At 41.2% G+C, this 27,386-nt stretch overlaps 1 protein-coding gene across 1 annotated transcript; it reads left to right on the forward strand.

Annotated features, from left to right (window-relative positions):
• On the forward strand, positions 1 to 27,375 carry gna13b (guanine nucleotide binding protein (G protein), alpha 13b). The gene is made up of 5 exons (XM_042505851.2): positions 1 to 351; positions 13,467 to 13,696; positions 15,318 to 15,368; positions 17,264 to 17,464; positions 17,887 to 27,375. The coding sequence occupies exons 1-5, from the start codon at positions 69 to 71 to the stop codon at positions 18,256 to 18,258; spliced, it is 1,137 nt and encodes a 378-aa protein (XP_042361785.1). The 5' UTR covers positions 1 to 68; the 3' UTR covers positions 18,259 to 27,375.
• Positions 27,376 to 27,386: the final 11 nt, after the last annotated feature.

The raw sequence follows: 27,386 nt of genomic DNA on the forward strand, positions 1-27,386 counted from the left end.
CCCTGAAGGCAGCAGCGGGCTGGGGTGAGCTCAGCCCTCCTCGCTGTATCGATGAAGTTGTTTCAAAGATGGCGGATTTCCTGCCGTCCCGCTCCGTTTTATCTGTATGTTTTCCTAACTGTCTCCTCACAAGCGGCGAGGCAGAACAGTTACGGAAGTCTAAAGAGATAGATAAGTGTATTAATCGCGATAAAACGTATGTAAAAAGGTTAGTAAAGATCTTATTACTTGGGGCAGGCGAGAGCGGCAAGTCCACTTTCCTCAAGCAGATGCGCATTATCCATGGGCAGGACTTCGATCAGAAGGCCAAAGAAGACTTCAGAGCCACGATTTTTAGTAATGTTATAAAAGGTAAGTCTGCGCTGAGCATACTTTGTGTGTCATATGTGGGTGCTGGCTGGTTTTTGACCTCTGTATTGGTCACCTAGTTTGGGCTGTGGAGAGTATTGAGTGGGAAGTTGGTAGCCATGCTAGCTGCAGCTGAGCCGACTGGAGGGGCACTTTGTGTTCGACAAAGCCAGTGTGGTTAGCAGCTTCAGCGACCGAGAAACGCCCATGTTTATGTTGGTGTCCACAGTGGGGCTACAGGGCACGGTTGAGCGTGTTACGAGGTCGTTGTTTGTGTTTATTCAGAGCTTCCCACGTATTATATTTTTATGAAATGTTGAGTTGTACACCACGTACACAATGGTTTGATATTGAGTTTTCTCAGAGCCTGTTATCACAGAAACATCCCTCGGTTGTGTATGGAGAGAAAATGACACCAAAATGCTTTGAAACTGAGCCTGTTTACTATAAACATGCCTGTCGTGTAATGGGCAGCCTTCCTAACTCAACTCCTACATGACAGAAGCTTTTCTTAAAGTTGACACATTGGCCATTTAAACGGCGCCCTCAGTCACCCTGCTGCACACTTACAGCATCATTTGACAACTCATCAGGGTCAGAAATGAACTTTTTTGTCCACCTGCCACTGTGCTGGTTGATTAAAAGTCCACCAGCCACTCAACAGATAGCTATTGTTTATTAGGCGAGTGAATGAAGCAACTCTGGGAGCCACTTACATATTTTACCAGCATTAGGATGGTGGATTTTGCTCATTTCCTGCAAGTATTTTTTTTTTATTTTTATTTTTTACAAGACATGCAAGCATGTTTGCAGTTTGTTAGCAGTGCAGTGCTAAAATATACAATGTTAATGCTTTTTGAATAAACTTTGGTGTCTCTAAACCGTTTGCATCCACCTAGGTTATAAGAATTATATGATAAATAGGAAATTCTGTGACCAGAGAAAACTCCTAAAACCTAAAGAAGGGGTTAGCATTTCAGCACCTCAGGTTCCCTCGTCACACAATTCCCAGGGGCGACCACTCCAAAAACACCTTGGAGGTGCATCTGGACAACAGCTGGGAGCACCTGTGGAGTGGGGCTGCATGTGCATACCGCATGAATATTTTAACCTGTATGCACACCCAAAAACTGCCAAAAAAACATGTTGCGCTGAACAAAGAGAGGAGCCCCCAACGGGCGCGCTGCACCATAGGAAAACAATGCTTTTTTCTGGCAATGCTTTTCAAGTAATGTGTCTTGGTGTGATCGCCCCTGTAGAAGAACATTACCTGCATGCACAAAGCGTGGCTGTGATGTCATCATTCTCACAAGATACAAACATTGCCAGTTTACACAGCGACAGACGGGGTGGCATTTTCAAAAGATGACACTCTGGAACCCGGTTTCAAAAGTTTGTTTTCAAGCCCCAAACCATTGATGTGAGAACATAAGACCAAACTACAACAAAGTTTTTAACGTTTCATACAAGAACTATTGCTGTGTAAATGATACCTCATAGTCAGTTGGTTTTTTGAATGGCGTTTTGGTAAGAAGCTTTAAATAAAGTCTGTGGTTAACACAAGTTTTAGAGTTTTGTTCTACGACCTAAAATACCCCACTGTGAACTTTGAAGCTTTTGTGTGTCTTAAAAATTGCAGTTGCTAACAAATGGCTAAATGAGACTCGCATCATCACGCCATGCCTCGCCGTATGCGGCCTCACAGCTTCGTTGTGGTGGTGACGTAAGGTTTTGGAATGGAAGTGCAGTTTCTTTTTAGCCTAACATTAGGGTTTCACCTCTGGCAATTGCATTTAGGCTTTAAAACTCCCAAAAATGGTGTTCATTTGTGAAAATTATCTTGCAGAACTAAACCTGTAAGTACCATAAACGTTTGTTTGCCACAGAGCTTATTTGCTGCAATGATCCAAAATTCAATGGAGACATCCCATAGGCTTTTTGATGAGGGAACCAGGGCGACGCTAACTTCCAGGTTGGCAGGCAGAGAGACTTCACTCCCTCCACTCTATTGTGTCACAGTATAGATGGACAGGCCGTTGATCAGTAGTTTGGGCTGTTCTCTAAAAGCAGCAGAATTACTTCAGTAAACCTGTAGCTTTGCCACAACCTTCCAGTCGACATTAACACTTAGCAGTCTGCTGTGTCGTTTGCTGATACATTTCGTTTGTTAACCCGAGTTATTGTGGAGAACTGTAATAATCTGGCGACCTGTCCATGGTGCACTATGCCTTTGCCCAGTTCCAACTGTAGTGTGACACTCAATAGTATACATGATTATAGATAATTGATGATTAGATGGATTGTGGAGGGAAAACACATATAGACATTTAGCCGCTGCCATTAAGTGAGTTGGAGTAACCAAAGAATATTGTAGTAAATCTACTTGATAGATGAAAATCACCTCAGATGAAAATCAGTGGTGGTGTTTGGCATCTGAATCTGCTCTGCTGGGGGAAATCTGGAGCTTTTCAATCTGATTTTACATCTTATGCAACACTGTTTTGACTTTTAGCAAATTTGTTATCAAATCATCATGGTGATTTTTTAGCTTTTATACAGTTTAAAACTATTTTGAATAGTCTCTAAAACTTCTTTCTGCATTCATAATAGACCCTGAGTCTTGCCTTTTACCTGTCACGGTTAGGCAAGGGCGATAGAAGACAGATAGGAGCTAATTTTATCATGACTATAAACACATGTTTTTAGTAAAACTGTTTTTGTTTGCTGTAACCTGACTTCTAGCTTTCTAATGCAGCTTTAGTAATGTAACCTTGTCTGAAGTAGTGCTGTCAAAAATGTGGGATTATCGATAGGATCATGAATATTTGAAATGGTGTCAGTACTCTTTTTCAGCAACATCGATACACCGCTACCAGCTGAACTTTCTTGCTCTCTCTTATCCTTAATGTTCATACCGCTGTTCTCTGCTACTGACCAAAGGGAAAGAAGTTCTCATGTTATAGCATTATTATATTTATCTTTCAGCCCTCAAGGTCAATTTGGAATATTTCCCTGTGATATCGGGAGTGGTATTGAAAACCACAAAATTTTTCATGTAATTGTGTAGAAGTGCAAAGTATTTTCCCTCATAATTTATATTAATCTAATTAATTTTGTTTTCGTACATGTATTTTTAAGGTGTTAACAGCCTATTTTGAGAAGCATGGTAGTCATGCATCAAGTGTAGATCTGGGTCGTTTCAGTGCAGTGCATTTGAACACAAGAGTTTGGAGTTACAGCTAGCTGGATGCAGAAAAATGAGATGCTGTCTCTGGACCACCAGTGAGCACAGAAGGACACCATTTGACCCAGCCAGACTGACCGACTGTGGTCAAGTGAGTTGTGACTCGCACCTCCATGGTCAAACCAGCTGACATTCAAGTTAAAGACAGACCCGGCAGAGCTGAGCCAAGTCTCAGAGAGCAGAGCAGGAGCACAGATCAGCTGGCTGATTGCATTTACTGCCCTGACGTGACTTAGTGGTCCCAGTATGTGTGGAGCAGCTGAACCCCGCCCTCGGTGGAACACTGAGACAGAGAGCAGAGGACAGAAGCAGTGTTGGTTCATAGGGCTTAGGTCATGATAGGAAAATCCACAATATTCTGTATTTTACAGATGGTTCCTTTTTTGTTGTCAAACTACGATTCTGTCCATGTTTTAGCGTCATGGAAATAATTGAGCCCTAGTGCATGCGTGTGTGTGTGTGTGTGTGTGTGTGTGTGTGTGTGTGTGTGTGTGTGTGTGTGTGTGTGTGTGTGTGTGTGTGAGAGTGTGTGTGTGTGTGAGAGAGAGAGAGAGAAACCCTAGAACTAGGGTTCCTGTAAACAGCACCAAAACACAGTGGAGACCATTAACATAGATTTTTATCACATGAATATTTCTGTACAGGGGTGGCACGGTGGTGTGGTGGTTAGCACTGTCGCATTACAGTAAGAGGGTCCCACGTGTGAACCCGGGTTGGGGCGAGGTTAGGACTTTGGGTGAGGAGGCCCTTCTGTGTAGAGTTTGATGTTCTCTATGTGTCTGTGTGGGTTTTGTCTGGTATCCCCAGCTTCCTCCCACATTCAAAAGACATGTAGGTTAATGGGCGCCTCTAAATTGGCAGTAGGTGTGAATGTGGTATCTTTGATAGTCTGGCATATAGATGTAGAAATGTAAATAGTGTGTCCCCAGCTTGACATTTCTCTGAGAGATGCAGATTTCACCACAAAATTGACTGTAACTGGCATAATTCCGCACCGATTTTCATGAAAATTGTTTTGTTATAAACATCAGAAAGTGAACATGATGACGGTTACCTGTTTAAATTAACTTAATCTATTGGAGGCGATCTAATCAGCTCTATGACTAAACCGTAGTCTTCTAAATAAGCCATCCTTGATTCACATTCCAGAAGGAAAATTTACCTGCATTTGGCGCTTGGCAGGTGTTAATTTTGGACCCTGGTTGTTTTATTTTTAAAACTCATATCTTCAATGTTTGGAACACTACAAACAGACATTACATTCATCTTTTTAGTGTTGGATTGAATAAGTAATGAATCACTGTCATGCACAAACCATGCATCAATAGAGCCTGATTTCATGCATGATCCATGATGACCAAGACATAAAAATAGAAGTGCTTGGTAAAAATAGCATATTACCAATGTTTGAGACACCCATCCATCCCCACCCCAATCCCAAATAAATTCACAAATCATGTATTTAGGGGAGCTCATGTCTTTGCTCTGCTGTAGTCCACATCCTGCCTGCTCTTACATACAACAAAGGATCCAGCTCCACAGGTCCAAACACAACTAGTCAGAGTTACTGTATGGGTTTATTTCATAAGCTGAGTTGACGTTGTTCTACCGAGCAGTTTTAAGCAATGTAATCAACCCTGCACTAACAGTCAGAGACACACACCGACTTAAATCCTGGACAAATGCAGATAAGAAACAATTAAAAAGATGCCATGTTGATCATAAGGGCACAACACAGGTCGAATAAAGCTAAATGTAAACACTGTCACAAAACAGCCGAGTGTTTCACAGCTCTACAGAAGAGTTTAGTGTTAGTGTGTGTGGCGAGGGAGCAGAGAGAGACTGTGTGCCTGGGACTGGCAGGATAGGCAGGTTAAGTAGACATCAGGTGAGCGGGAAACCATGAATGTAACAGTGGATGTTCAGTGTGAGCCATGGTTTGTCAGAACCGTAACAGAAGTTAAATTATGTAAGTTACGGCTTTGAAAAGACTTAGGGTTAGTATGGCCGTGAAAAACCTGGAAAAGTCATGGAATTTACAAATAGTAATATCCAGGTTTTGGAAAAATAGATGTACCCGTATAGCACACGCGTTCAGGGACCATCAGAAATGTAAAAATTAAACAAAAATTTCTGTTTTCACAGTGTCTGGCTGTGTTAAATTTGGGTAGTTTTTGATTTTTTGACATTTTAAAGAAGAACAAAAATCCATAATATTTTCTTCAAAGTCACCTTCAAGAAAAAAAAATTTAATTTTTTTTCAATAAATCACCAATAAAAAAGTATATATTTTTTAAAAAAGAAAATTGCCAAGAAAAAGAAATTAAAAAAATTAAAAAGAAATTAAAAAAAAATTACCTAAAATTTAAAAAAGGCCATTTTTTCAAAGAAAACATGCCTTCCAAACTGGCTGGCACGTCTTCGTATAATGAACAAAAAATACAGCCATTTTAAGTTGGATGCCCCTTCCCTATCTCAAAATATAAAGTATAAGTCCCTAAGTTATATTTAAATATTCAGTTCTAATCCTAATCCTGAATTCATTATTTTTTTATATATATTTAAGAAAATTATTACATATTAATGAAAAGAACTGATAAGGAGTATTGATGGTTGTTTCAGAATGTATGGTCTCTAAAAATTGCCCCAAGGTCATGAAAATGTATTGTCCAAATTGTGTATGAACCTTGTGACTGACCTGCTGCGTGTATATGTAGATTTACAGTATCCAGGTTACTACAGTTTGTATGTGAACTTGTTATTGGGTATCCTGAAAAACCTGATATGTCTAAGTAACCTGGTTTCTTCTTGTGTTGGTGAAGTGTGGATGCTGATGCAGAGGCTCTGGTAGAACAATGCAGGGTCGCATGGCAAAATAACCTTAAAGTTTGTTCAGCTTTTGCCACGATGCAATGTGACATCACTTTGCAGTACACTGTGTTGAGTAATCAGACACATGCATATTCACATAACTAATAGAGCATTCTGTAAAGAGCAGGTGACAGGCTGCCCACTGCCACCCACTAAGGCTGTGCAATATGACGAAATATACCGCCTGACAAATTAAAAAAATATTTAAATAATTTAATTAATTAATTTAATTAATATTTAATTAATTTATATTTAAAAATTATTTTTTTTATAATTATATAATATCTATAGCATCTACACAACACACGGAACCATAACAAACAAACATGGAGGAGCTGGACAGCAATACTGAAAGTGGGGAATCCGCACAAGACACTAACTACAGCGTTTAATGTCTTCCTCTCTCTCCTAGAGCTCTTTGCCTCTCACAGACACACACACAAAAAGCAGGGCTTTTGCAGAGCTCCAGACCATGACAATTTAGTCACATTTTGCGACCCTAGAGCACGACTATAATGTGAAAATACTATGAATCTCTGAACTGGAGAGCTATTAGTTTGTTTCCAGCTCGCACTGGATGAATCCTCATACTGTGGTTACAGTTTAACTGTCTGCTAACGTTAACATCCAGCTTTTGACTGGAAGCTTCAAGAGCACAACAAAAACATCAACACTTTGACCCAAGACGAGCCAGGTCCTTTAAAATCAAAGCACTAATTTTAATGTAAACAATACTTCATTTTACTTTACTATAAGTTCTTCATGAGTTCTTCATTTAACTTGTTCTTTATTTAACATCATAACAGTATTTTATTAAACGTTATTATAACTTTTTTTTTTTTTCATAAGTATCTTTATTTATCATAAGTATTTTATGGCAGTAGTTGCTTCATTTGTAACTGTGGTGCACTTGACAATTATTTATGTTAGTAGTTTACAGTGGTTTAGAGGAGATTTCAAAATATTGGGATGTATATTGTGTATCAGGATATGGTCCAAAAATATCGTGGTATTATTTTAAAGCCATATCGCCCATCCCTACCACCCACTGATTTGGGTTTTTCCCCAGCCGTACTAAACAGTACCACTGTCATAGATTTATTGTCCCAATCAGAGCCAGTCAAAGGCGATTGGTTTTGCACAGTGTGAGGTGATTAATAATAAACCTGTGCCTTACAGAAAGAGGAGCTTCTATTTGCACTTCCATGATGTCACAGGGCTCGTTGGGGCAGTTTGACGTAAACTCCCTTTGAATGAGTGCAAACAGGGAAGTGGACGGCTGGAAAGGCTTGCTCAGCTTCAGTCAGGGGGAAGTGACTGACGCTCGATGTGGTTAAACTGAAAAGGAAACTGTCAGTGTCATTTCAGGATAGAAGTTAAATCAGTCGGGGTTCAGGGGAGTTTTGGTAACAGGCGGGGGAAGCAGCAGCGGTCTCTGTGTGACGCACTATCGACACACTTGTTGCTCATGTTGTTTTGTGTTGTACCGTGCTGTCATGAAATGAAACCCCTTCAGTTTTAATGCTGTGTTGAGATCATCCACTATGACGAGAGAGGAAAAGAAACCTGGTATCATTAATGCATTCAATATAGGTCTCTGTTCTACATGCTGCTCTACATGTAAGCCTGCAAAATGTGTGATGATAAGCTTGTTTGGAGTCTTTTGCAGTATTTACTCTATTTGTCTTGTAGTTGTACATTTGTGCCAATTGGCTATGGTACTGAAAAAATGCATCTGTGTGTGAACATCTCATTTCTTCCACTCTCTTTCAGATATTTGACATATACTTTCATTAATGCTTTCAATTATGATAAAAAAAACTAGTTCAACTCAAACCAAAAACTTATGTTTTTATCCCTTTCAGGGTCATTGGGTCAGTAATAATTGTGTAATGCCCAGTACCTCCAGGATTTTGCAGGCTGTTTTTATGATTGTCGTGGTCTGAAATGCCTGATTTCGCAGCAGCTTTTCTAAAAAGTTGTGTTGCAGGTTTCAATAATTTTTGGCAAATTTTATTGTAAGAGTTTTTGTTTGTTTGTTTTAAGTGTGCCCCTGACAGTTTGACAGCAGTTGTGACACTACTAGTTTGCAAAGTTAAGAAGCTCCAACAGTTACTCGGTGCAATAATCCGTTTCCAGTGGTCTGTGAAGTGGTCTGTTAAATTTTATAGTGTATCTTACATGATCCAGTTAAACCATGACCTATTCTGAGATGATTATTGTAAAATAAAAATCTTACAGCGTTGCAACCCTGCGATTGAAGATAACGATGAGAGATAATCCCCAAGTTCTAATGCCATGCCATTTTTCAGATGATTTTTAAAAAGCACTTAATTTATTGTTTTGGCTGTTGAGGCAAAATGCATCTAATAATTGTGGGGCTTTCTTGGATACCTTTTTTGGCCCATGGAGCTTTTGTTGTACTCCATAGTGTACATGTGTGGGTCCGTGCTGAATATGATTTTTAAAATTATTTATTTACTTTTTTTACAATTCAACATGGGTAAGATAACACACTCCTGTTGATTGACTAAATGATTCATTTCCTATTTGTTTCAGCTCTGTTTGCCTGAAGGGTAGACGAGGCAGTGGTCATTACACCCTGACTTGACTTTATGTTTTGTTGTTTTATTGCAAAATCTGAATTATTAATGGTACTGGGTCTTTTTGACTTTTTGTCAAAAAGACCCCAGTGTCCATATTTCTTGGATCCAGGAGTATAACTTACACACATAACTTGACTGATGCTATTAGTGTAACTATAATACCGGTGCCTGTAATTTGGTACCAGTACCTTTTTATGGTACTTAATTTCTCTGAAATAACTTTAGTAATAATAAATTAAATTAAATTATTTTAATTTTAAGTACAGTAATTAATAATTTTTGGAAGGAAGCTTCAAGGGTGATGTCGTCGACAAAAAGGAAAGTCTGCTCATTTCCTCTTTTCTAATCACACTCTTCATCACACTCTTCTCTAATCACAATGTCTATCTGTCTGCTGGTGTGTGTGTGTGTGTGTGTGTGTGTGTGTGTGTGTGTGTGTGTGTTTATGTGTGCCTGCTTGTCTAGCAGTGATTCTGAGCTATTACTAAAATACTGCAGAAATGACAATAGACCAGATGCCGAAACCATCACAGCAGATCATTGTTTTGGCTTGCTGGGAAGTCAATGAAGTGGTCGTGGATCTCCACGGCCAGCTTCAGGCACTTATGCCTCCTGTCTGAAGTTGAGATCTCCGTGCTGGCCTCGGAGCTCCGGAGCAGGACTCCAGTGCTTTAAGGCACCTCCTGCTCTTGTCTAAATATTGTGATCTCACCCAGATGTGCTCTCAGGTCCTGTAATTTGGCAATGATAGATTCAAAGTAAATGTGTTCTTGTACAGATGTAATTCAGTAGGTACATTTTACATTGAAGTTCGATACTCACCCTCCCAGTGTCACAGCAGCTTTAAACCTAACAGATCCAGGTGGAATAATCTGACCTGCTGGGGTTTAGGAGCTTTCACTGTTTCTCAACTCTGCTTTACACCCCGCCCCCCTCCCCAAGGATCTCACGATGTAGTATTATTATGAGGTGCTGTCAATGATCAAGTATCTCTGGTTGGACTCTGCAGCGACAGACCCATGCCCATAGAGGTTAAAGAGTATGACATTAAATGACAATAAGGGGGTTTCCATTACACAATTTTGCACTTAAGCTATTTTTTTTTAAATGTTGATGGAACAATTGCAAGATGACTGTTTTTCCATTGAGTGCTATTCTGTGACTTCTCCTCTGGTGATAACTGGTGCCAAGAAACATGGTGATGAATGCTGAAAACATTAGCAGCTTTATTTCTATTGCAGCCATCGTACTAGCCGTCATTATTTCCAATCCAAGGCCACGTAGGCGTGTTATGGAGCCATAATGGGACGAGCCCCTTATACGTGGGAGTGGCCACATATGAGGGATTTCCAGGAGCTGATAGTCCACAATTTCATAGAGGAATTGTGAATTCAAAACTTCCAGATGATCCGCTCAACTTTTGAAGAGTTGTGTGATGTAATAACAGCTCTTGTAGCTCCTGCTGCATCATGGGGGAGCCAGTTCCTACTGACAAGCATGTAGCCATAGCGTCATGTGACCTTGAAAAGCAAAAAAAATGTTTCCATTGCTTTTCGAAATATATCTTTTTGGAATTGCTTGAAATACCACCTCGTGGGAGTGGAAAAATGAAAAATGGAAAGTTTTTGAAATTGCAGTGTTTCCATTAGGTAATTTCAATTTGTGCAAATTGAGGGTTAATAGAAACCCACCTAGTGTTATTTATGTCCGCTTGATATGTAAATAAGCCGCTGTTTTTGTTTCAGCCTAAAAAGTGATTATATATGTAGTAATCAAGTTTAATGTAAAATGTGAAATCAAGAGTCAGTTTTTTCATTATCCCAAGTTAGGCTAAATTTTGGCAATGGAAAAATGGCATGGCCATTTGACAGGGGTTCCTTGACCTCTGACCTCAAAATATCTGAATGAAAATGGGTTCTTTTGGTTCCCATGACTCTCCCTTTTACAGAAATGCATATGTTATGCTAGTCCAATGCATTTTTTGCTGTCATTTGATTCCTAATCAAGACAATCTGGTAAGAATTGCTTTACCTTGTCAATACGGACTTCAAAACCGTTTTGTAATGCAAAATAATGGAACTGAAAATGTGATTTAAAATTGTAATAAATTGTGATTAACTTTTGAAAATTTGCAGTTAACTGCAATTTAAAGCATGAATTGTTTGGCAAATCTGGTTTGTAATAATAAATTACAAACCAGATTTACAAACCAGAACTGTGGCAGTGGCAGTCCCTTGTTCCCCTCTGTTTAAACCCTGAAATAATACTCTTGTGACAGGATGTAGTTGGCAATGTTGGATGTCAGTATAAATTGTCAGTAATGCATTGGTTAAGTCTGACATCCTGTTGTCTGTCTCCAACTGAGAAATACAAAGAGTTGGACTGCACTCATGTTTTTTTTCAGAGTGCCTGCCTTTGTGCATGAAAGCTGCATCTCTCAACACAAGAACCAAAGAAATGGAGACAGACACTCATCCCTAAGCTTTTAACACACACACACACACACACACACACACACACACACTGCACAGAGCTGGATTAACCCACGTGTTGCAGACAGCTAAGGAACATAAAGCATTGTCAGAGCAGGCTTGTTTGAAGGGGTGAAGCAGAGTTCACAGAGCGTTAATGTAAACTCAGTGCCTCAGCTCACTGCTCATCTCTGCTGCTGCACAGCCTGACACAAACGTGTGCTCAACCAAGTAAGCTTTTTCTTGATGTTTCACTATATGAAATCTCTGGCTGCAATGTTTTGATGCAGAAATGTTATGTTTGAACAGCTTTGTCTTCAGGTTCAGGTTGTGGTTGAATACTAGCGGGGCATGCTTTGGTTATTTATCAGACAAACGTCTCCTGCAGATTAATCTCTGGTTTCTTCAGGGCCCTGAAACACCAAGCCGAGAGTTCGTCGTTGATCAATGCCAGGCAGTTGGTGGGCATGTGTCTCCCTAGTTTTTGAGATTTATGCCCCACTGTTGGCACTAGATGGCTCTTATCGGTTGTTTTTTGGCCAATTTAGCATGTTGATTTGGTGTTAGAGATGGCGGAGCCTGTCAGCGGGAAAAATCACTCTGATTGGCCGTTCAGCTTAGTGAACAAGAAGAGAAATGGAAGTGAGTAAAGTAAATAAACGACTAAAGTCAAGAGGACATGAGATTGAGCTCTTTAGCAGAAACAGTTTGTTACTGTGTCATTGTTGGCAGCACATGCTAAATATAATTTCTTTCACTGTCTGCTCGTGTTGTTAATGTGCTGGTTTACTAGCGTCTTGAATCTGTCCTGTAGTTTGTCTGGTTTCTCTTTTTGAAAGATGAATACAGACAACTCCAGTCTTCTGCTGTGGAGAGTAAGTACCTTCTGCTCCTATGTGACAGTAAACACTGTCACATAGGAGCAGAAGGTACTTGTTTGTTGGCTATCTGTTGTAGTCTTTGTGGGGTGTTCAAGTGCAGCTTTGTGGCCAAAACACAGGTGACATGAGGCAATGCAACAGTTTGCCTTTGTTGCCGGTACTTCTTTAAAGACTGTTTGGTGTGTCTGGGACCTTCAGGTTAACTCAGTTAGCTTTAGCCTGGTTCATAGCTGGTAACAAGCTTTCACAGAACAGCAACTCTACAGGGAAGAACGATGGGTAGACGAAATGATGTTGCATTCAACAAATGCTTTGTGTCTTATTTGCAGCAAACGCAAACACAGCCCTTTTAACTGTCTTCATAGTGATATTTTTGAAATGTTGATAAAACACAATTGTGAGATGATATTGTTTCCATTGAGTGGACCAATCAGATTGCAATTGAATGCTTAATTTATAGCTCATAGAAACTTAATAATACACAGTCTCTGGCTTTTGTTCAATAACTAGCCGTTGGCTTGTATACCACATCGAGTGGATGCCACTGTCACACTTAACATCCTGCTGAGCCCGTTCAAACTCTAAAACTTTATATGAAAAAACAAAATTGGTAAATATTCATATTGAACAGCCAAATCAGACTCGACTGGCTAAATTCTGAGTCGGGTACAGCCCTGCAATCAACATTTCCTTTCAGTTGGCCACACGACTTATTTGGTTGGCCAAGTAGTGTGGATCGGCTAGTCAGTGAGGTTAGGTAAAGTTCGGAAACAGAAGAGGGCAGTGAATACAGCAGTCTCTGCCATTCGCTTAAAAGTACTAACTGTCTATAGTTTGACATCTCCAATGCCATAGTGTTTGCATGTGTTGTGTAATCCTTTTGTTCTAATACACACACACACACACACACACACACATATATATATATATATATACATATAAATATATATGGATTTTAAAGGAAATGTAGACTGTAATGGAATCTGTAGAGAAATGAGTAATGTTGACTCGAATACAAGTCTGACGTGTTTCCCTCTTACTTCAGGTATTCGCGTGTTGGTGGATGCTCGAGAGAAGCTACACATCCCATGGGGCAGCCCGTCCAACCAGCGGCATGGAGACACCATGATGGCATTTGACACCCGGTCGGTGATGGCCCACGGTCACGGCATGGTGGAGCCCAAAGTTTTTCAGCACTACCTGCCGTCCATCCGGGCCCTCTGGGCCGACCAGGGCATCCAGAACGCCTATGACCGCCGCCGAGAGTTCCAGCTGGTAAGCTTGGTTGATCTATTTCTCTGAACTGAATGTCATCATCGCATTTCCACTGCAAGCTGTGATGTTATATACAGAACAAAGTCACATTGAACTTGGTTCTGATGTGCTTTGATTTAGCCATATCTCCTCAGTGTTTGCCCTGTGTCGCATAGTTAGACGTCCATGATGCTTACTTTGAAAGCTGTGTGAATGTGACTGTGGGTCCAGTGAGTAGGTTTAGGGGCTTTGAGTGTACAGACGAGCATTGACGGCAGCAGATAAAGACCCGTCCTCACAATTGATGGAGCCGAGCTGCAGCTGCTGAGCACACACAGATGGACACAGACAAGCTAATGAAGGGCTGCTTCTCTCTCTGCTCTGTCCCTCTGCTTCCCCACACCCTTCCTTCCTCTATCTGTCTCTCACTAGTCTCCACAGTTTTAGATTGTAGTCTGACAGTGTCTTGCTCACAGGATAATAATCTATAATTGTCCTGCAGGGAAATTAGCCTGCCAAGCATCTGTTTGGAGCAGCTTAGATTTAGAGTGCAGTTAGCTAAATCTGCATTGGTCTTTCTAATGTAACCCTGTGAATACAGCTATTAGCATTAACTAAACTTACATAACAATGTAATTAATCTGGCATATTCGTGATAAAAATGTATTGCAGTCTTTCCCACACGTTCACTTATTTGTGGCTGCCCGCCACGATAATAGCATTCACCATGTATTGATTTTCTATTTTAGGAGCTGGAAAGTTAATTTGGAGCGCTGTCCTCACTATCCTCTTTTTTACTGAATAGAGCTTAAATGCATCATAATTTAACTCAATGAAACCTCTGTGAACTGTCATTTGTGGCCTACAGCTCATTAGAGCTAACTTGAACTAGCTCTCCCCCTTCTGATTTTAACAGGGATTAGTTGTTTACAATTTAGCATTTTCAGGGAAACTGCATCCTCTGCAACTGCAATCTGTGATCCCAAAGCTGTAAAGACATGTATTGTTTTATTTCTGGATGTCATTTTGGGATTTTTCCTTGGAATTTGTCAATTTACTCCTTTCCATTTTATGACGTCACTTTTGCCATATGTGGCATATGGAGAAAATACATGCTATTTCCACTAGGTGCACTGTCACAATCAGAGTCACTGCAAATTATTGACATATCCCAGGCTGTGATGATCAAAATGATCAAAATGATGATCAAAACAAAACATCTACTTTACATGTAGTATATTGAAAATAATTCATTTTTGTGTTTTTTTTCCATCTGAAAACATAGTGGTATCATGACAAAAACCTGGCATTGAAAGAGTTAAAATTCTGAATTAATATTAATATTAACTATTTGATATTTATGACTGAAATATGTTTAGGGCTGATGGTGGTTCAAAATAAGCTTAATGAAAGTAGAAAATGATATTAATGTATGCCATTTTCTAAAGCTTGGTTTTGAGAGGTACATTTTGTGCGCAGACAGATATGAGTGTGTGTGATATTAAAGCCAGCCCTCAGAGTTGATTATAATCACACCTGATTGTGACAGACTGGTGTTAAGGTGCATTTACAGTATGTGGTATCACAACTCTGCACACAGCAATCATAGTTTGTTCTCTCTCTCTCTGTCTCCCTCCCTCAGGGTGAGTCAGTCAAGTATTTCCTGGACAATTTGGAAAAGCTCGGACAGTCGGTAAGTCCCGCCCACAGAACAGAGGCTCCACCAATCACAGATCCCGAGGAGGCAGTGGCTGATGGTGCAGATGGGTGTGAGAGAATTGAGCTAGTTTGTTGAATAGAGAAGTGAAACTGTTGTTTTCCTGTCCTCGGTCATGTCTCCACACTGGGCTGTGTTCTTAGTGTGATTTATGTGTAACTTTCTTCATGTTGCATATAAATGTTAAAAAATCCACAAACAAAAAGTGACACTTCTTAACTTGTCAGTTCCCCAACCTCTGAGTGGTAACATATTTAAAAGTCAGTATATGTGATTATATATATTTTAACTACTAAGCTGTTTCTAAATGAGTTAATGATAAGTAATGAAAATTCCTTTCCTTGTGTTTTTTTTTTTAAAAAGAAATCTGTGAACGTATGATAACATTGTGAAAACGATCCGCATGCCCACAGATTCACAAAAACAAATGAAAATGCTGTAGTATGCATGTCAGGCCAGTAGCGGTGTAACTTTGTAATGACACACCATAGAAAAACACCATGCGCATGTCGTGCGGTCCTGACATCACCGTTGTGACAGAATCCGCACACTGTCACTTTACACGGCTATAGAAGGGGTGGCGTTATCAAAAGATTACACCCTGGAACCCAGTTTCAAAGGTTTGGGTTTTCACCCCCCAGAAACGCTGTTGTTCTGTGAATTAACAGCAAAACCATGACAAAAGTTTAACATTTTGTGCAAGAACAGTTGCAGTGTAAACAAACCCTAAATTCCAGAGGAGCATACAGTATAAAGGCTAGCAAGTAGAGGTCAGGAGACAGGCACCTTTTTTCTACCTGAAACTAATGTCATCATATCAGCATTTAAAAATGCTTGCTGAAAGCTGAAACATTTTTTCCAGAGAATGCTGTGCTTGTTACTGTCACCGTCAACCCAGCCACCCAGGTGACCTGAGACTTGTCAAAATAGGATTTTGAATAGTGAGGGCGACATGTTGCCCCATCCCAAGTGGAAGTTCTTCTCCTGTTTTATTCATCTTAAATAAGTCTACATGAAATGTACCAAATTAATTAGCAACAATGGATGATTTTCTTCTGGCCAAACAAAGGAACTGAACTAAAGGTGTGAAAGTCCCTTTAGTTGTATGAATAGAGCCTTTGAGTTTCAAACCAAACACTATTCTCAACTTGTCATGGGAGAACTGTTCTTTATTTGTAGGTGTTTTTCCCAGACTATAAACCATATATGTGAGTGTGTTGTGTCTAAAGCGTACACACGCCATCATGGTCTGTGTTAGTGATGAGTCATCACCTCTGGAATGTTGTGAAATTGGATCTGGTGTAGCCAGAGTACAGTCACACGTGCATATACAAATACACACAGTCAAAACATGATTGGGAGCATTTCATAATATTTGGTAATAGTCAATAGCTAATAGTCAAAGATGCACTTGTTTTATTTGCCTTGGCTTGCCTTGGTTAAGTCTTCTGAACTGATCATGGAGAACGACCAAGTCCTGCCCCCCCTCACAAACACACTCTCACACACACACTCTTGAAGTCCCACATTTGTTTATGCGCTCTGGTATTTTAGGAATGCAGTATTTAGCAGGGATGTCCCCAAAGCACCAGCAAGAGAAGCGTGTGCACAGTTTTTAATCTAAAACACAAGGATCTACATTTCTTGTAGATCTTGTGTGTATGTTTGTGTGTGTGGTTGATTGTGTTGATGGATTTGCTTTTTTTTTTATAGTTCATGTCTTGGATAGGTTTCTTTGGAAGATATGTACAAGACAAATATGCCTGTCAAAATGAAAGACTTTAAAATGTACCAACACAGCTTAAAAACCACGTTATTGAATATGACATAGATCCAAAAAGAAGAAGAATCAATCTTTAATGTGCTTGCAGGACTACCTCCCCAGCCAACAGGACATCCTCCTGGCCAGAAAACCCACTAAGGGCATCCATGAATACAACTTTGAGATTAAAAACGTGCCCTTCAAGATGGTGGACGTGGGCGGTCAGCGCTCTGAAAGGCGGCGCTGGTTCGAATGCTTCGACTCAGTCACTTCCATCCTCTTCCTCGTCTCCTCCTCTGAATACGACCAGGTGAGTCGGCAGGAAGCCACACAGTGTGCTTAGGCTCACTGAACATCACATGATGGATGTATTCCACAGGGCAGGGTGACACACAGGTTGTCACAGATGTAGACCGAGAAACTCAACAGTACTCAGACTCCTCTGAATGAAATATCTCACATTACAATGAGAAAAGCTGCAAGCACCACAACTTGTTTTCCCTGTTGTAAATTTGCATCTAAAACTAATCCCCTTATGAACACACCAGCATGAGAGTTTATCAGCTGCTTTATCATATTTCATTTTTGGCAAGGAAGGCAAAGGTAGTGGTTCTAAGTAGTGACATTTTTCACGTCAGTCTCAAACAAACGTCAGGTGTTTCTCATACTAGACACACAGCGTCACAGTCACTTTTAACCCCAGCAAACATATGTGCATTGTAACACCTCCAGGTGCTGATGGAGGACCGGCAGACCAACCGGCTCAGCGAGTCCCTCAACATCTTTGAGACCATCGTCAACAACCGGGTGTTCAGCAACGTCTCCATCATCCTGTTCCTGAACAAGACGGACCTGCTGGAGGAGAAGGTGAAGCAGGTCTCCATTAAAGACTACTTCCCCGAGTTTTCGGGCGACCCCACGAGCCTGGCCGACGTCCAGCGCTTCCTGGTGGAATGCTTTCGCAAAAAGCGCCGCGAGCAGCAGCAGAAGCCGCTGTATCACCACTTCACCACAGCCATCAACACTGAGAACATCCGGCTGGTGTTCCGCGACGTCAAGGACACCATCCTGCACGACAACCTCAAGCAGCTGATGCTGCAGTGAGGGAACTGAGCAGGAGCAGGAGCAGGAGGAGGGATGGATGGAGGCAGATGGAAAGTGGGTGTCCAGGTGCCTTTTTCTTGCCTGTAAGAGGAGAGGCCACTGCCCCTCCACCCGCCCATCCTCCGTCCTTGACTTTTGAACTTTGACTGTGTATTAAAGCCACCACTACTACCGCCATTCCCCCACGCTTGCTCTCTGCCTTACTGAGCTCGTTCACTGTGACTTCTAACAGCCACCTTTGGCTCGGAGCCCCCCCCAACTGTAAATGACCTCTAACCCCCACTCTGCCCCCCGTCCACACTCTGCAGTCAATCTCTCTGACATCTCCTCTGTGTGTTTCTCTAATTCACAGCCACACACTCTTTTCTCTGCTGCTCTGACCACTGTTGCTAGGGAAGGAGAGGGGGAGGGCCTTGTTTTAAATAGATGTAACTGAGTACCCGTCATCAGCGACTGTTGCCAGGTCTTGCCTTCCTTTTCAGAACTTCTTTTGTTTTGTCTCATCTGCTCTCAACTGACACTTGGTGATGACATCACTGTGGGGATTTCCTCTGTGGGCAGTGGAACTAAAGCCCAGTTCACACCAAAGATTTGCGACGAGACAAGTTTAAACTTGCTTGCAATGCACCAATCTGCAACGCTCTAAAAATCTGCCAATGCAACAAGACTAGGTGGTGCACCATCTCCATGGCAACAACACTGTGTACTTTGTTCCAGCTTTTCAGGCTCATTTTGTAGCTGAATATAAGCATCTTAACAATGCGAGTGAGGATAGTGAGAGTGAGATACTGGCTACAGCTGCACCTCCAGTAGGCCGCTGAAAAAAACAGAGAAAACATAAAACAACCTAAACTTCTGATGGATTGTAATTATAGTAAATATACCACAGTAATTTTAATAACCAGCAGCGCTTTATCAGTCAGTGAGCATATGTGTGTGCGTGTGTGTGTTTGTGACATGCAGCACATATGGCGAGCAGCAGCAGTGACACACTGTAAGGACAGTGACCGGCAGCTGTGCATACAGCTGCTGGGATGTAAATGAGGGTGTGACGGAGGATACTATTGTCAGAAAATGCCGCTTCAAGACACCAGTTGCGGACAGATAACTGACTTGACCAGTGGACTTCACTAAAAGCTGATTGGCTGTTGATACAGGTGATGTGCCTTAAAACGCTTGTGTTGCCAGTAACGCCATCAGCCAGTCTGAGTCAACCTGAGACCAGTCAGTTCACACTGCTGTAACTTTTCTTTGCGGTGTTCTGAAATGGTTAGGTCTCATCGTAAATCATTGGTCTGAACTGGGCTAAACACACACACACACACACAGATGGGAATTCCAGTTAAGTCCACTTAATTCTAGGTTTCTAATCATTTCGTTTCTTTTTCTAATATATGAATATACTGTATGTACCTATGCATTTTCTTTAACTTATATTTTATAGGGGTTTACACTTTTGTGGATTTGCTGATGGACTCTGTTACAGTTAACTGGATACATAGACCACTTGTAAAATTTAACACCGTGCTATGAGGGTAGCTAGCGCAGGGTTAATAGTGACACGTTTTATTTAGCTGTTTCTCAGGGCACATTGTGAACCCCACATCTCTGTGATTTGAAGCCAAGCAGAACTCTCATGCCATCGCTCCCCCCCCCAAAAAAAAGACAGATTTCATGGTGTCTTTTTCTCAGTGTGTGCCAGCACAGACGACTTCTTATGTTTCAAAAGCAGAACTCTGGCCATCTTCAACCAGGACCATATTTTACCAATCAACAAACAGTCCAAACCATGATCCCATTTGATCTGTATCTAGAAGTTTTATCTGGATAATGACATCTGCATTTTCCACCTGGTATTAGAAGTCTTGGTGCTGTCTCTGATCAAATCATGATTGAATTTCAATATGCCATCCAGACCTGCAAGGAAGAATAAACAGGTTAAAGCACCCAGTGCACCTTGGAGCTGATGTGCACCATGCCAGAACATCAAGAGCCCATTTCCACCAAAAACTTCCATTATAGTACCTTTAGAATCAAAAGTAACCCTCACAGACATGCACCTAGACCCTGGATCTGTGAAATGTGTCCATCGCAGACAGTACGCTCACATGTGGGCGGGATAATCAGTCACTCATTTCTGTGTCCAGCAGCACTCACTGTATATCCTTGTTCACCAGTGATAGAGAGTGAAGCCCGCACCTTGTTTGTCACAACATTTTCAGAACAAAAAAGAGCAGGCTGGAGTGAGAGTCTCTCTCTATGGGATATTTATAAATAGCAGGTTTGTGTATTGACTCTTTGTCAGGCAAGTGTAGGGGTTTAGTGCTGCCTATGCGCACAGGAACGACGTTCCGCCATGTTTATTTCTTTAAGTAAGCGATTAGAATATTTATGCAGTTCACATATTTCGGCTGCAAGTAATATAATTTTTTAAATGCTTGAAGATCCCTCATCACTAAAAATGTGTGTCATCCAAGAGAGACAATAAAAACACATGGACTGGTCAAAGTTGTCATATTGAAATTTAAGGTGTGTTGATGGATTTATGTCGTCATCAAATGCACTGAATAACATTACAAGTAAACGTTCCATCTTAAAAGTTGCTGGTAGTTGGCCCAGAAAATTTGACCCAGTCTACAGCTGCTGCTAGAGGATGCAAACATCCTTTCATTTTATAGTTATAGTGTTGATTCTCTACGACCAATCAACAGACTGCAGTGTTTGTTGTCTTTGTTGACCCAGTCTTTGAGTACTGTATCAGTGTGTGAGGCACCCTCAGCAGAGAGGCGATGGAAAATAGGACTGGTTCCAAAGGTACCAGTCACAACATCCTAAAGTGGAAACAAAAATAATGCGTACCAAACTGAACTGAATTGGGCTGCTTGGTAGAAATGGGGCTTAGAAGGCGAAAAGCCACCTGTGGGTCAAACACTGTTGGTGCTATGATCCTCAGTGGCGCCCCCCACCCCCCCACCCCATACCATGAATGTGGTGTGGCTCGTAACATTGCGTTCCTACTGCCATGTTCTCTGTGTGCAATTGATGTTTTTCCAAAACAAAAAACATAACCCAGACACCCCCGACATTTTCATACCAAGGGCACACTGGGTCTATGATAAGTTTCTATTGAACTTTTTTTTCTTTTTTTTTAAAAAAATAAATATTGCTTGCTTTGTCTTTAATCCTGTTCGACCCCAAAATGTAAATGTGTCCAGTGTCTGTCTGCATTACAGCGGTGGTGTAAAGCTGCAAGACACAGATCTTTTCAATCCTGCTGAATCCATTATTTCCAAAAACATTAAAGATGAATGGAGATTAAAAAGAGATTTCCAACGATTAGTAATGTGTGAAAATACTGCACAAGATGTAAGCTGAAAAACATGATGTCCTTGGCTTAAAAATGTCTTGTGTCACGTGTAACCGTCATGTACTATTGTTGGCACTGTTGCGACAGTTGCACAGGTTTCAGTTTGAAAGCATCTTAAGGGGGCTCTATGAAAGTGAAAGAGTGATGGACGCTGTGGTCCAGGTTGAAAATGGCCAAATGATCAGTGAAGCCTTGTGGAGGCTTGGAAACTTCTTTTTCTACTTCTTCCTCCCAGTAGGATTACCTCCTCAAGTGTTATGTATCATACTGCGAGTACTGAGAGGGCTTGGTATTTCTTTGTTGTCCCAGATTATTTTTATTTTGTAAAAAGGTACATGTTAGAGCTGTCTGTCTCTCCCTTCTTTGCACGCATCCTAAGTTAAAAACAAATGGGATGCAGCCAGACCGTGTATCTGCTGGCTGATCTTACTGTGGTGTTCTGCTTCTGTACAGTTCACTTGAACTCCTCTCCTCATGTTTATCAGTATGTATTTCTCACACCCACCTCACTGTCATCTCTAACAGCTCATGTAACCCCCCACACACATTTGTATGTATGACCATGAGTGTTATTTTATTTGAACTTTTTTCGGAGGTGTTTATGTCAAACAGAAGGCCTGGCTCAGGGTGTTTCGTCCCATTACTCAGCTTCCTCCAGACGAGTTTTGGACCATGAACACTAAAGTCCTGGCTCCACTGGTTCATGCTAACACTTCAGCATACATAGAAGGCTAAACGTCAAGATGATAAAAATGTATCACACCAATTTTCACTAGTAATGAAGTTTTTTTTACTGAGCAGACTTCAAATCAGTTTTACAGGAACAATTTTATTGATCCCGTCTGAACAAACGGCATATTCTTGTGTTTGTGTTAGAACACATTCTACATAATTTAGCCAAGCTTTTACTTTTTTACTCATGTCTGTATAGTTGTGTTGTGAATGTTAATGGCAGCTAATTACTGAAGACTGAATAACACCCTGTTTTAGCTTGAATATGCCCCAGTTACCCCCCCACCTGACTGATCGCTCCAACCTTCCTCTGTCTCGTCTACACTGCACGCGGTAAAGCCTCTTTTTTAGTCTTCTGTCTCAGTTTTTATCAGTGCAACTGTCCACACTGTAACTGTTTTACTACCAACCTATGAAGCCTGTAGGCCCAGACACACCAAACCGAGAGCAAAGAAAGAGGGCCGACTGACTCATTGCCTCCTGTTGCTTTTGTCTCAGCCAAAACGTTGCACTCGAACACACTGCAAAGACTACATCCAACAGCAGGTCCGCTCTGTGTTTGTGTCAGAGGTCATTCAAAAGAGAAAACGGAAGACTGACAGAAAGGACTCAAGATGCTAGTTAACACATTAGCAAAACACCGGTGAATAATTAAAAGTATTTCTGCTCAATGGCCAAAAAAAAAATCCTACCTATGTAACAAGATTGTTGGATCTCGCTCTCTTTACCTCAGCTCTTTGTTTATTTTCCTTACTTCCTGTCGTGTGCTGGGCTGAACTGCCAATCAGAGTGATTTCTCTCACCAGCGGGCTCTGACACTGACTCAGCATACTGTCTGACTAGTGCCAACACTGGAAGACACATCACAAAATCTAGAGCAACTGACGCTCATTGATGTTCATCATCAGTCAACAGCAGACAGTCGGCCTGGTGTGTCAGGGCCTCATGGGAGTATAAGGCCAGTTTCTTACGAGAACTACTAAACTTAAGTCTGTCCTTTGCGTTTTTTAAAAAAAGAGCCATGTGAATATGATAACATTGTGAGAATGATCCTCATGCACACGGATGCACAAAAACAGTGAAATGCTGTAGTGTGCATGCCAGGCCAGTAGTTGGTGGTTTAACTTTGTAATGTCACACCATAGAAGAAGACCAAGTGTGGGTGTGATGTCATCATGCTCACAGGATCCGTACCTTTCCAGTTTACACGGTGACAGAAGGGGCGGCGTTTTCAAAAGATTACACTCTGGAACCCGGAGTCCATAGTTTGCGTTTTCATGACCGTTGCCGTGTCATTGTAAAGTGAAAACAAGAAACTATATGATAATCACCAGAAAAAAGAAAAAAAAAGGTTTTGCTCATGTCCCCCAAGGGTCTCCATAAAGACCCAGGTATTCGCAGTCCCATGCTCTTCACTAATTACAACTGTAAGCAAGACTTGATACATTGAGAGATACAAATCAAGCCACTTGTGTCCCCGAGCTGTATCAGCTCAGTCCTTCCTGTCCCCCAGACTAACAAGGTGCCCTCTGTCCCTCAACATGTGTGTTAGCATGGAGCAGCGGAGTCACGTGGCTAATTTTGGTGTGTGTGTTCCAAACTCTGAAAGAGGAAGTTGACCAACAAGAGCATCTAGCTGCAGCTCAGTGAATAACAAACTGTGTGGAGCCAGTCAGCCTGATTCCCTCTCTGTCAGTGTGTCCGCATCTGAACGAAGCTGTGTGTGAGACACAAACACACTGCGTCCTGTCTGCTGCTGCTCAGACAGCCGGAGGCTGAAAGCCCAGCAGAGTCTGGATCCAGACTGTTGTGTCATGTAATGACTTGAGGCCAGAAGAAAGCCTGTTGTTGCACAAACAAAGAGACACCATGAAGTCATAGCAGAACAAGCCGGCTCCCTGACACGGCCTTTGTCCACTCTGTACAAACTAGTGCTGATGTCCCTCATGCTGTCAGACTGTCTTAGCTCTGTAGCCTCTGTGATGTCACATTTCACTGTCGTTTAAGATCAGGGCTCCGAATTCAGGCCCAGGCTTTCAGAGTTAACTTGTAGGAGTCACATCTTTCCATAACACGTGCTAAACTGTCTCTCTTTTCAGATGGATGCAGAAAACTAAGTGGACTAAATAAGATATGAGTTGTGAGGTTTATCAGAAATCTGAGGAAAAACTTTGAATTTGGTGATCCATTTCAAAATGTGAATCTACTCCAGGAAGAAAGAAAAATGGATTAAAGTATGGAAGTTCATTTGGAACCTACTGAAACAGAATGTGTAAAAACAACCAAAAAACAAATCTAAGCTAAAAGGCACACTCTGCAGTCTCTTGAGGATTTCGCAGGAGGTTTAGGGGTTTTATGTCCTAATGTTCCTGATTTCACCTTCCTGATCTGTTTGGAGACCAATAACAAGGAAAAGAAATGTGACATTATATTAAAGAAATGTCAGTCAGCGTCAGGTATTGTGTGCTTTCAAATCATGTGGAAGGATATGATGATAAAGACTTGGTGGGTTACAGTGTGGTTTAGTGGACTGTTGACTCCAGCAGAGGTGGCATCAAAGTTTGGCTGGTCCAATGCTGTCGCTGACTCAGGACTTTGACAGAAACAGGGACGTGAGTTTGGAAACGTTGTGCAGGGCCTTGCTATAATTGGTGAAACTACAATGATTGGTCAAATTTGAGGAAAATTGTAGGTGATTGGATAAAGTTGCAAGGTTGTGCAGAATAGACGAGGGTTAGTTTAATTTTGCATTAATTGTTGCAATCGCAGCATCCTGCAGGGACTGAATTACATGCATTTTGGAGCTCTTGGTCTCCCTCGGTGATTGGAGTGTGCACAGGATCGCAGTCAGCTTTAACGCCAAAGACCGTCTGTTGACAGAGATCTATGTCTGTCATGGGACCAGAGTAACTCCTGAGCCGGCTCCGATCACTGATTAAGACCCAGAGATGTGTTTGAAAGCTACAAAAAGCTGTTACGTTTTCATTTGAGTTTTTTTTTTTTTTTTTTAAATACATTCTGAGATCAAACTCTAACTTTTAAGGAAAACCTCAGTTCCCTACTTCTTTTTTATTTTCATGTTGCCCTAATTCTCTAGCAAAGACAGAGCAGTGGTGGCTCTGCTGCAGCTGACTGTCCACTGCTGCTTTGATCCCCTAACCCTTTGAAACCTGGAGTGACGTCACTTTTCTTGTGCTGCTTTCAACACCTTTCACAAGTATTTAATCCTTCGAACCCTCAGCAATTTGGTTTGATTTCTTTCAAAGACATATGAAAGGCCGCCCAGTAGCTGGTAGAGCAGGTGCTACATGTACGAAGGCTATGTTCCTGCTGCAGCAGCCGCGGGTTTGAGTCCGACCTTTGCCTTTTGCTGCATGTCTTCCCCTCTCTCTCCCTCCTTTCACTGATAGTCTGTCCGATCCAATAACGCTGAAAAGCCAAAAAAAAAAAAAAATTAATAAAAAAACAAAACATGGGAAAAACAGCAACCTGGCAAGAAATGTTCCACAAGATGTAAGAAATAAGTAGATTTAGAAAAATATTTTTTTAACTATATTTATATTAATTATTTTATTTTTGAAATGATTTAACATAATTATTGTAATTTCTAAACAATGTTTTTACCAGGTTAATTTTCTTTTTTGTTGTTTAACTTTCCCCTTTGTTGCGCTAACTCTCTCTTGTACTTTTTATTAATTTCTTTTCATTTTTGGGTCATTTTTTTTACCAAGTTGCTCATTGCCTTCTGTACGTTTTTGAAAGAAATCGAGTCAATTTGACCAGGTTTTAAAGGGTTTGGTGTTTTTTTTACACAAACAAGCTTGTATAACATGTTTAAATAAAGTTGTTACAAGTGTTAGGCTGGATGTCGGGCTGAGAAGCCTGCAGCTCGCGCCAACAGCCAACTCTCTCTCTCTTTGTATCGTTCACCCTAAATCACAGAATTGGGGTTGAGAATTTAAAAAAAAAAGGCCTGAAAGACGTTCAAACCTCATGTCTTTCTTCAAACACCTGAGCAGTTAACTGACTACTGTGTGTTGTGCCGTCTCAAAGAGGCTGTTGGGTGATGTGATGTGCAATTAGTTTGAAGCTTACTGAGAGTCCAACGCCAAAAAACTCTCTGCCTCACATCCCAGACGAGGTCCTCTCAGTTGTCAGCTGGCTGCTCAGGAGCTGTGCGTGTGTTCTCTGTGGTCCCGGCTTTGTGACGGCTGACACTTAGTGTTTTGTATTTGAGTCACCATCTGCCTTCCAGCACCCATGTGGATTTGTCAGCACATCCCATGGGGGCATGTGCCGTCTCACCCGACCTGACGCTGATCTGGGGACAGGGAAGAACCCTCTCTGAATCACAAGGCCTTGTTTGATTTCTGCTCCTTAAGCTCCGCGTCACTCTGTGGTTCAGCCGTGATGAACCAGACTCTGCCTTTGACTTTGCCTTCTGACACTTGTGCTTTCGTACCCTCCTCTTCTGTATGTCCTGTGAAGCTGACTTTACTGTCAAAAATGTGTTTTCTGGTTAAATAATTGAGTGAAAAGCCTTTTCGTACATGTTTGGTTTGTAAATACCTGTGAAAGGACACAGTGTCACCTTCCATAGTCGGAACTATGCAACAGCACTGCTCCACAGCCATGACTGTATTGTGTCGTGTTAAAAAATGATGAACTCACTGACTGATAATTCTCTTAATACCAGTGTCTTATAAATGTATGTTTAGTCATGTCAGGAAAAAAAAATCTGCAAATGATCTGCCAAATATACTGATGTTTAGTGCCTCCTTTTCCAAGCTCTGCCTCGACTCTCCAATCATGTTAACAAGGATTTATACTGTTTTAGGTTTTTTTAAATGGTGCCACTCAAGCAGTTAGTTCTCCTCATATCAAGTAATACAATAAAAAATTCTCCCAGTTTTGCTATTTTCAGATAGACAAGCTTTCAATGTACAGTCTAACTTATGCTGTCGTACCCTTCTACTCCTAAATAAATCAAACATAAATAAACTGTTTTTTAAAAAACATGTCTGTCAGT

The sequence above is a fragment of the Plectropomus leopardus genome, chromosome 18, assembly GCF_026936395.1.
Source record: "Plectropomus leopardus strain MGB_pleo_1.0 chromosome 18, ASM2693639v1, whole genome shotgun sequence".
Taxonomy (NCBI): Eukaryota; Metazoa; Chordata; class Actinopteri; order Perciformes; family Serranidae; genus Plectropomus; species Plectropomus leopardus.

Bases quoted from the DNA above. Each gene is read 5' to 3' on its own strand.
- gna13b (XM_042505851.2), top strand. From the start codon at position 69: ATGGCGGATTTCCTGCCGTCCCGCTCCGTTTTATCTGTATGTTTTCCT. The intron at 352-13,466 runs GTAAGTCTGCGC...CTCTTACTTCAG, and splicing joins TTTTAGTAATGTTATAAAAG to GTATTCGCGTGTTGGTGGAT. The intron at 13,697-15,317 runs GTAAGCTTGGTT...TCCCTCCCTCAG, and splicing joins GCCGCCGAGAGTTCCAGCTG to GGTGAGTCAGTCAAGTATTT.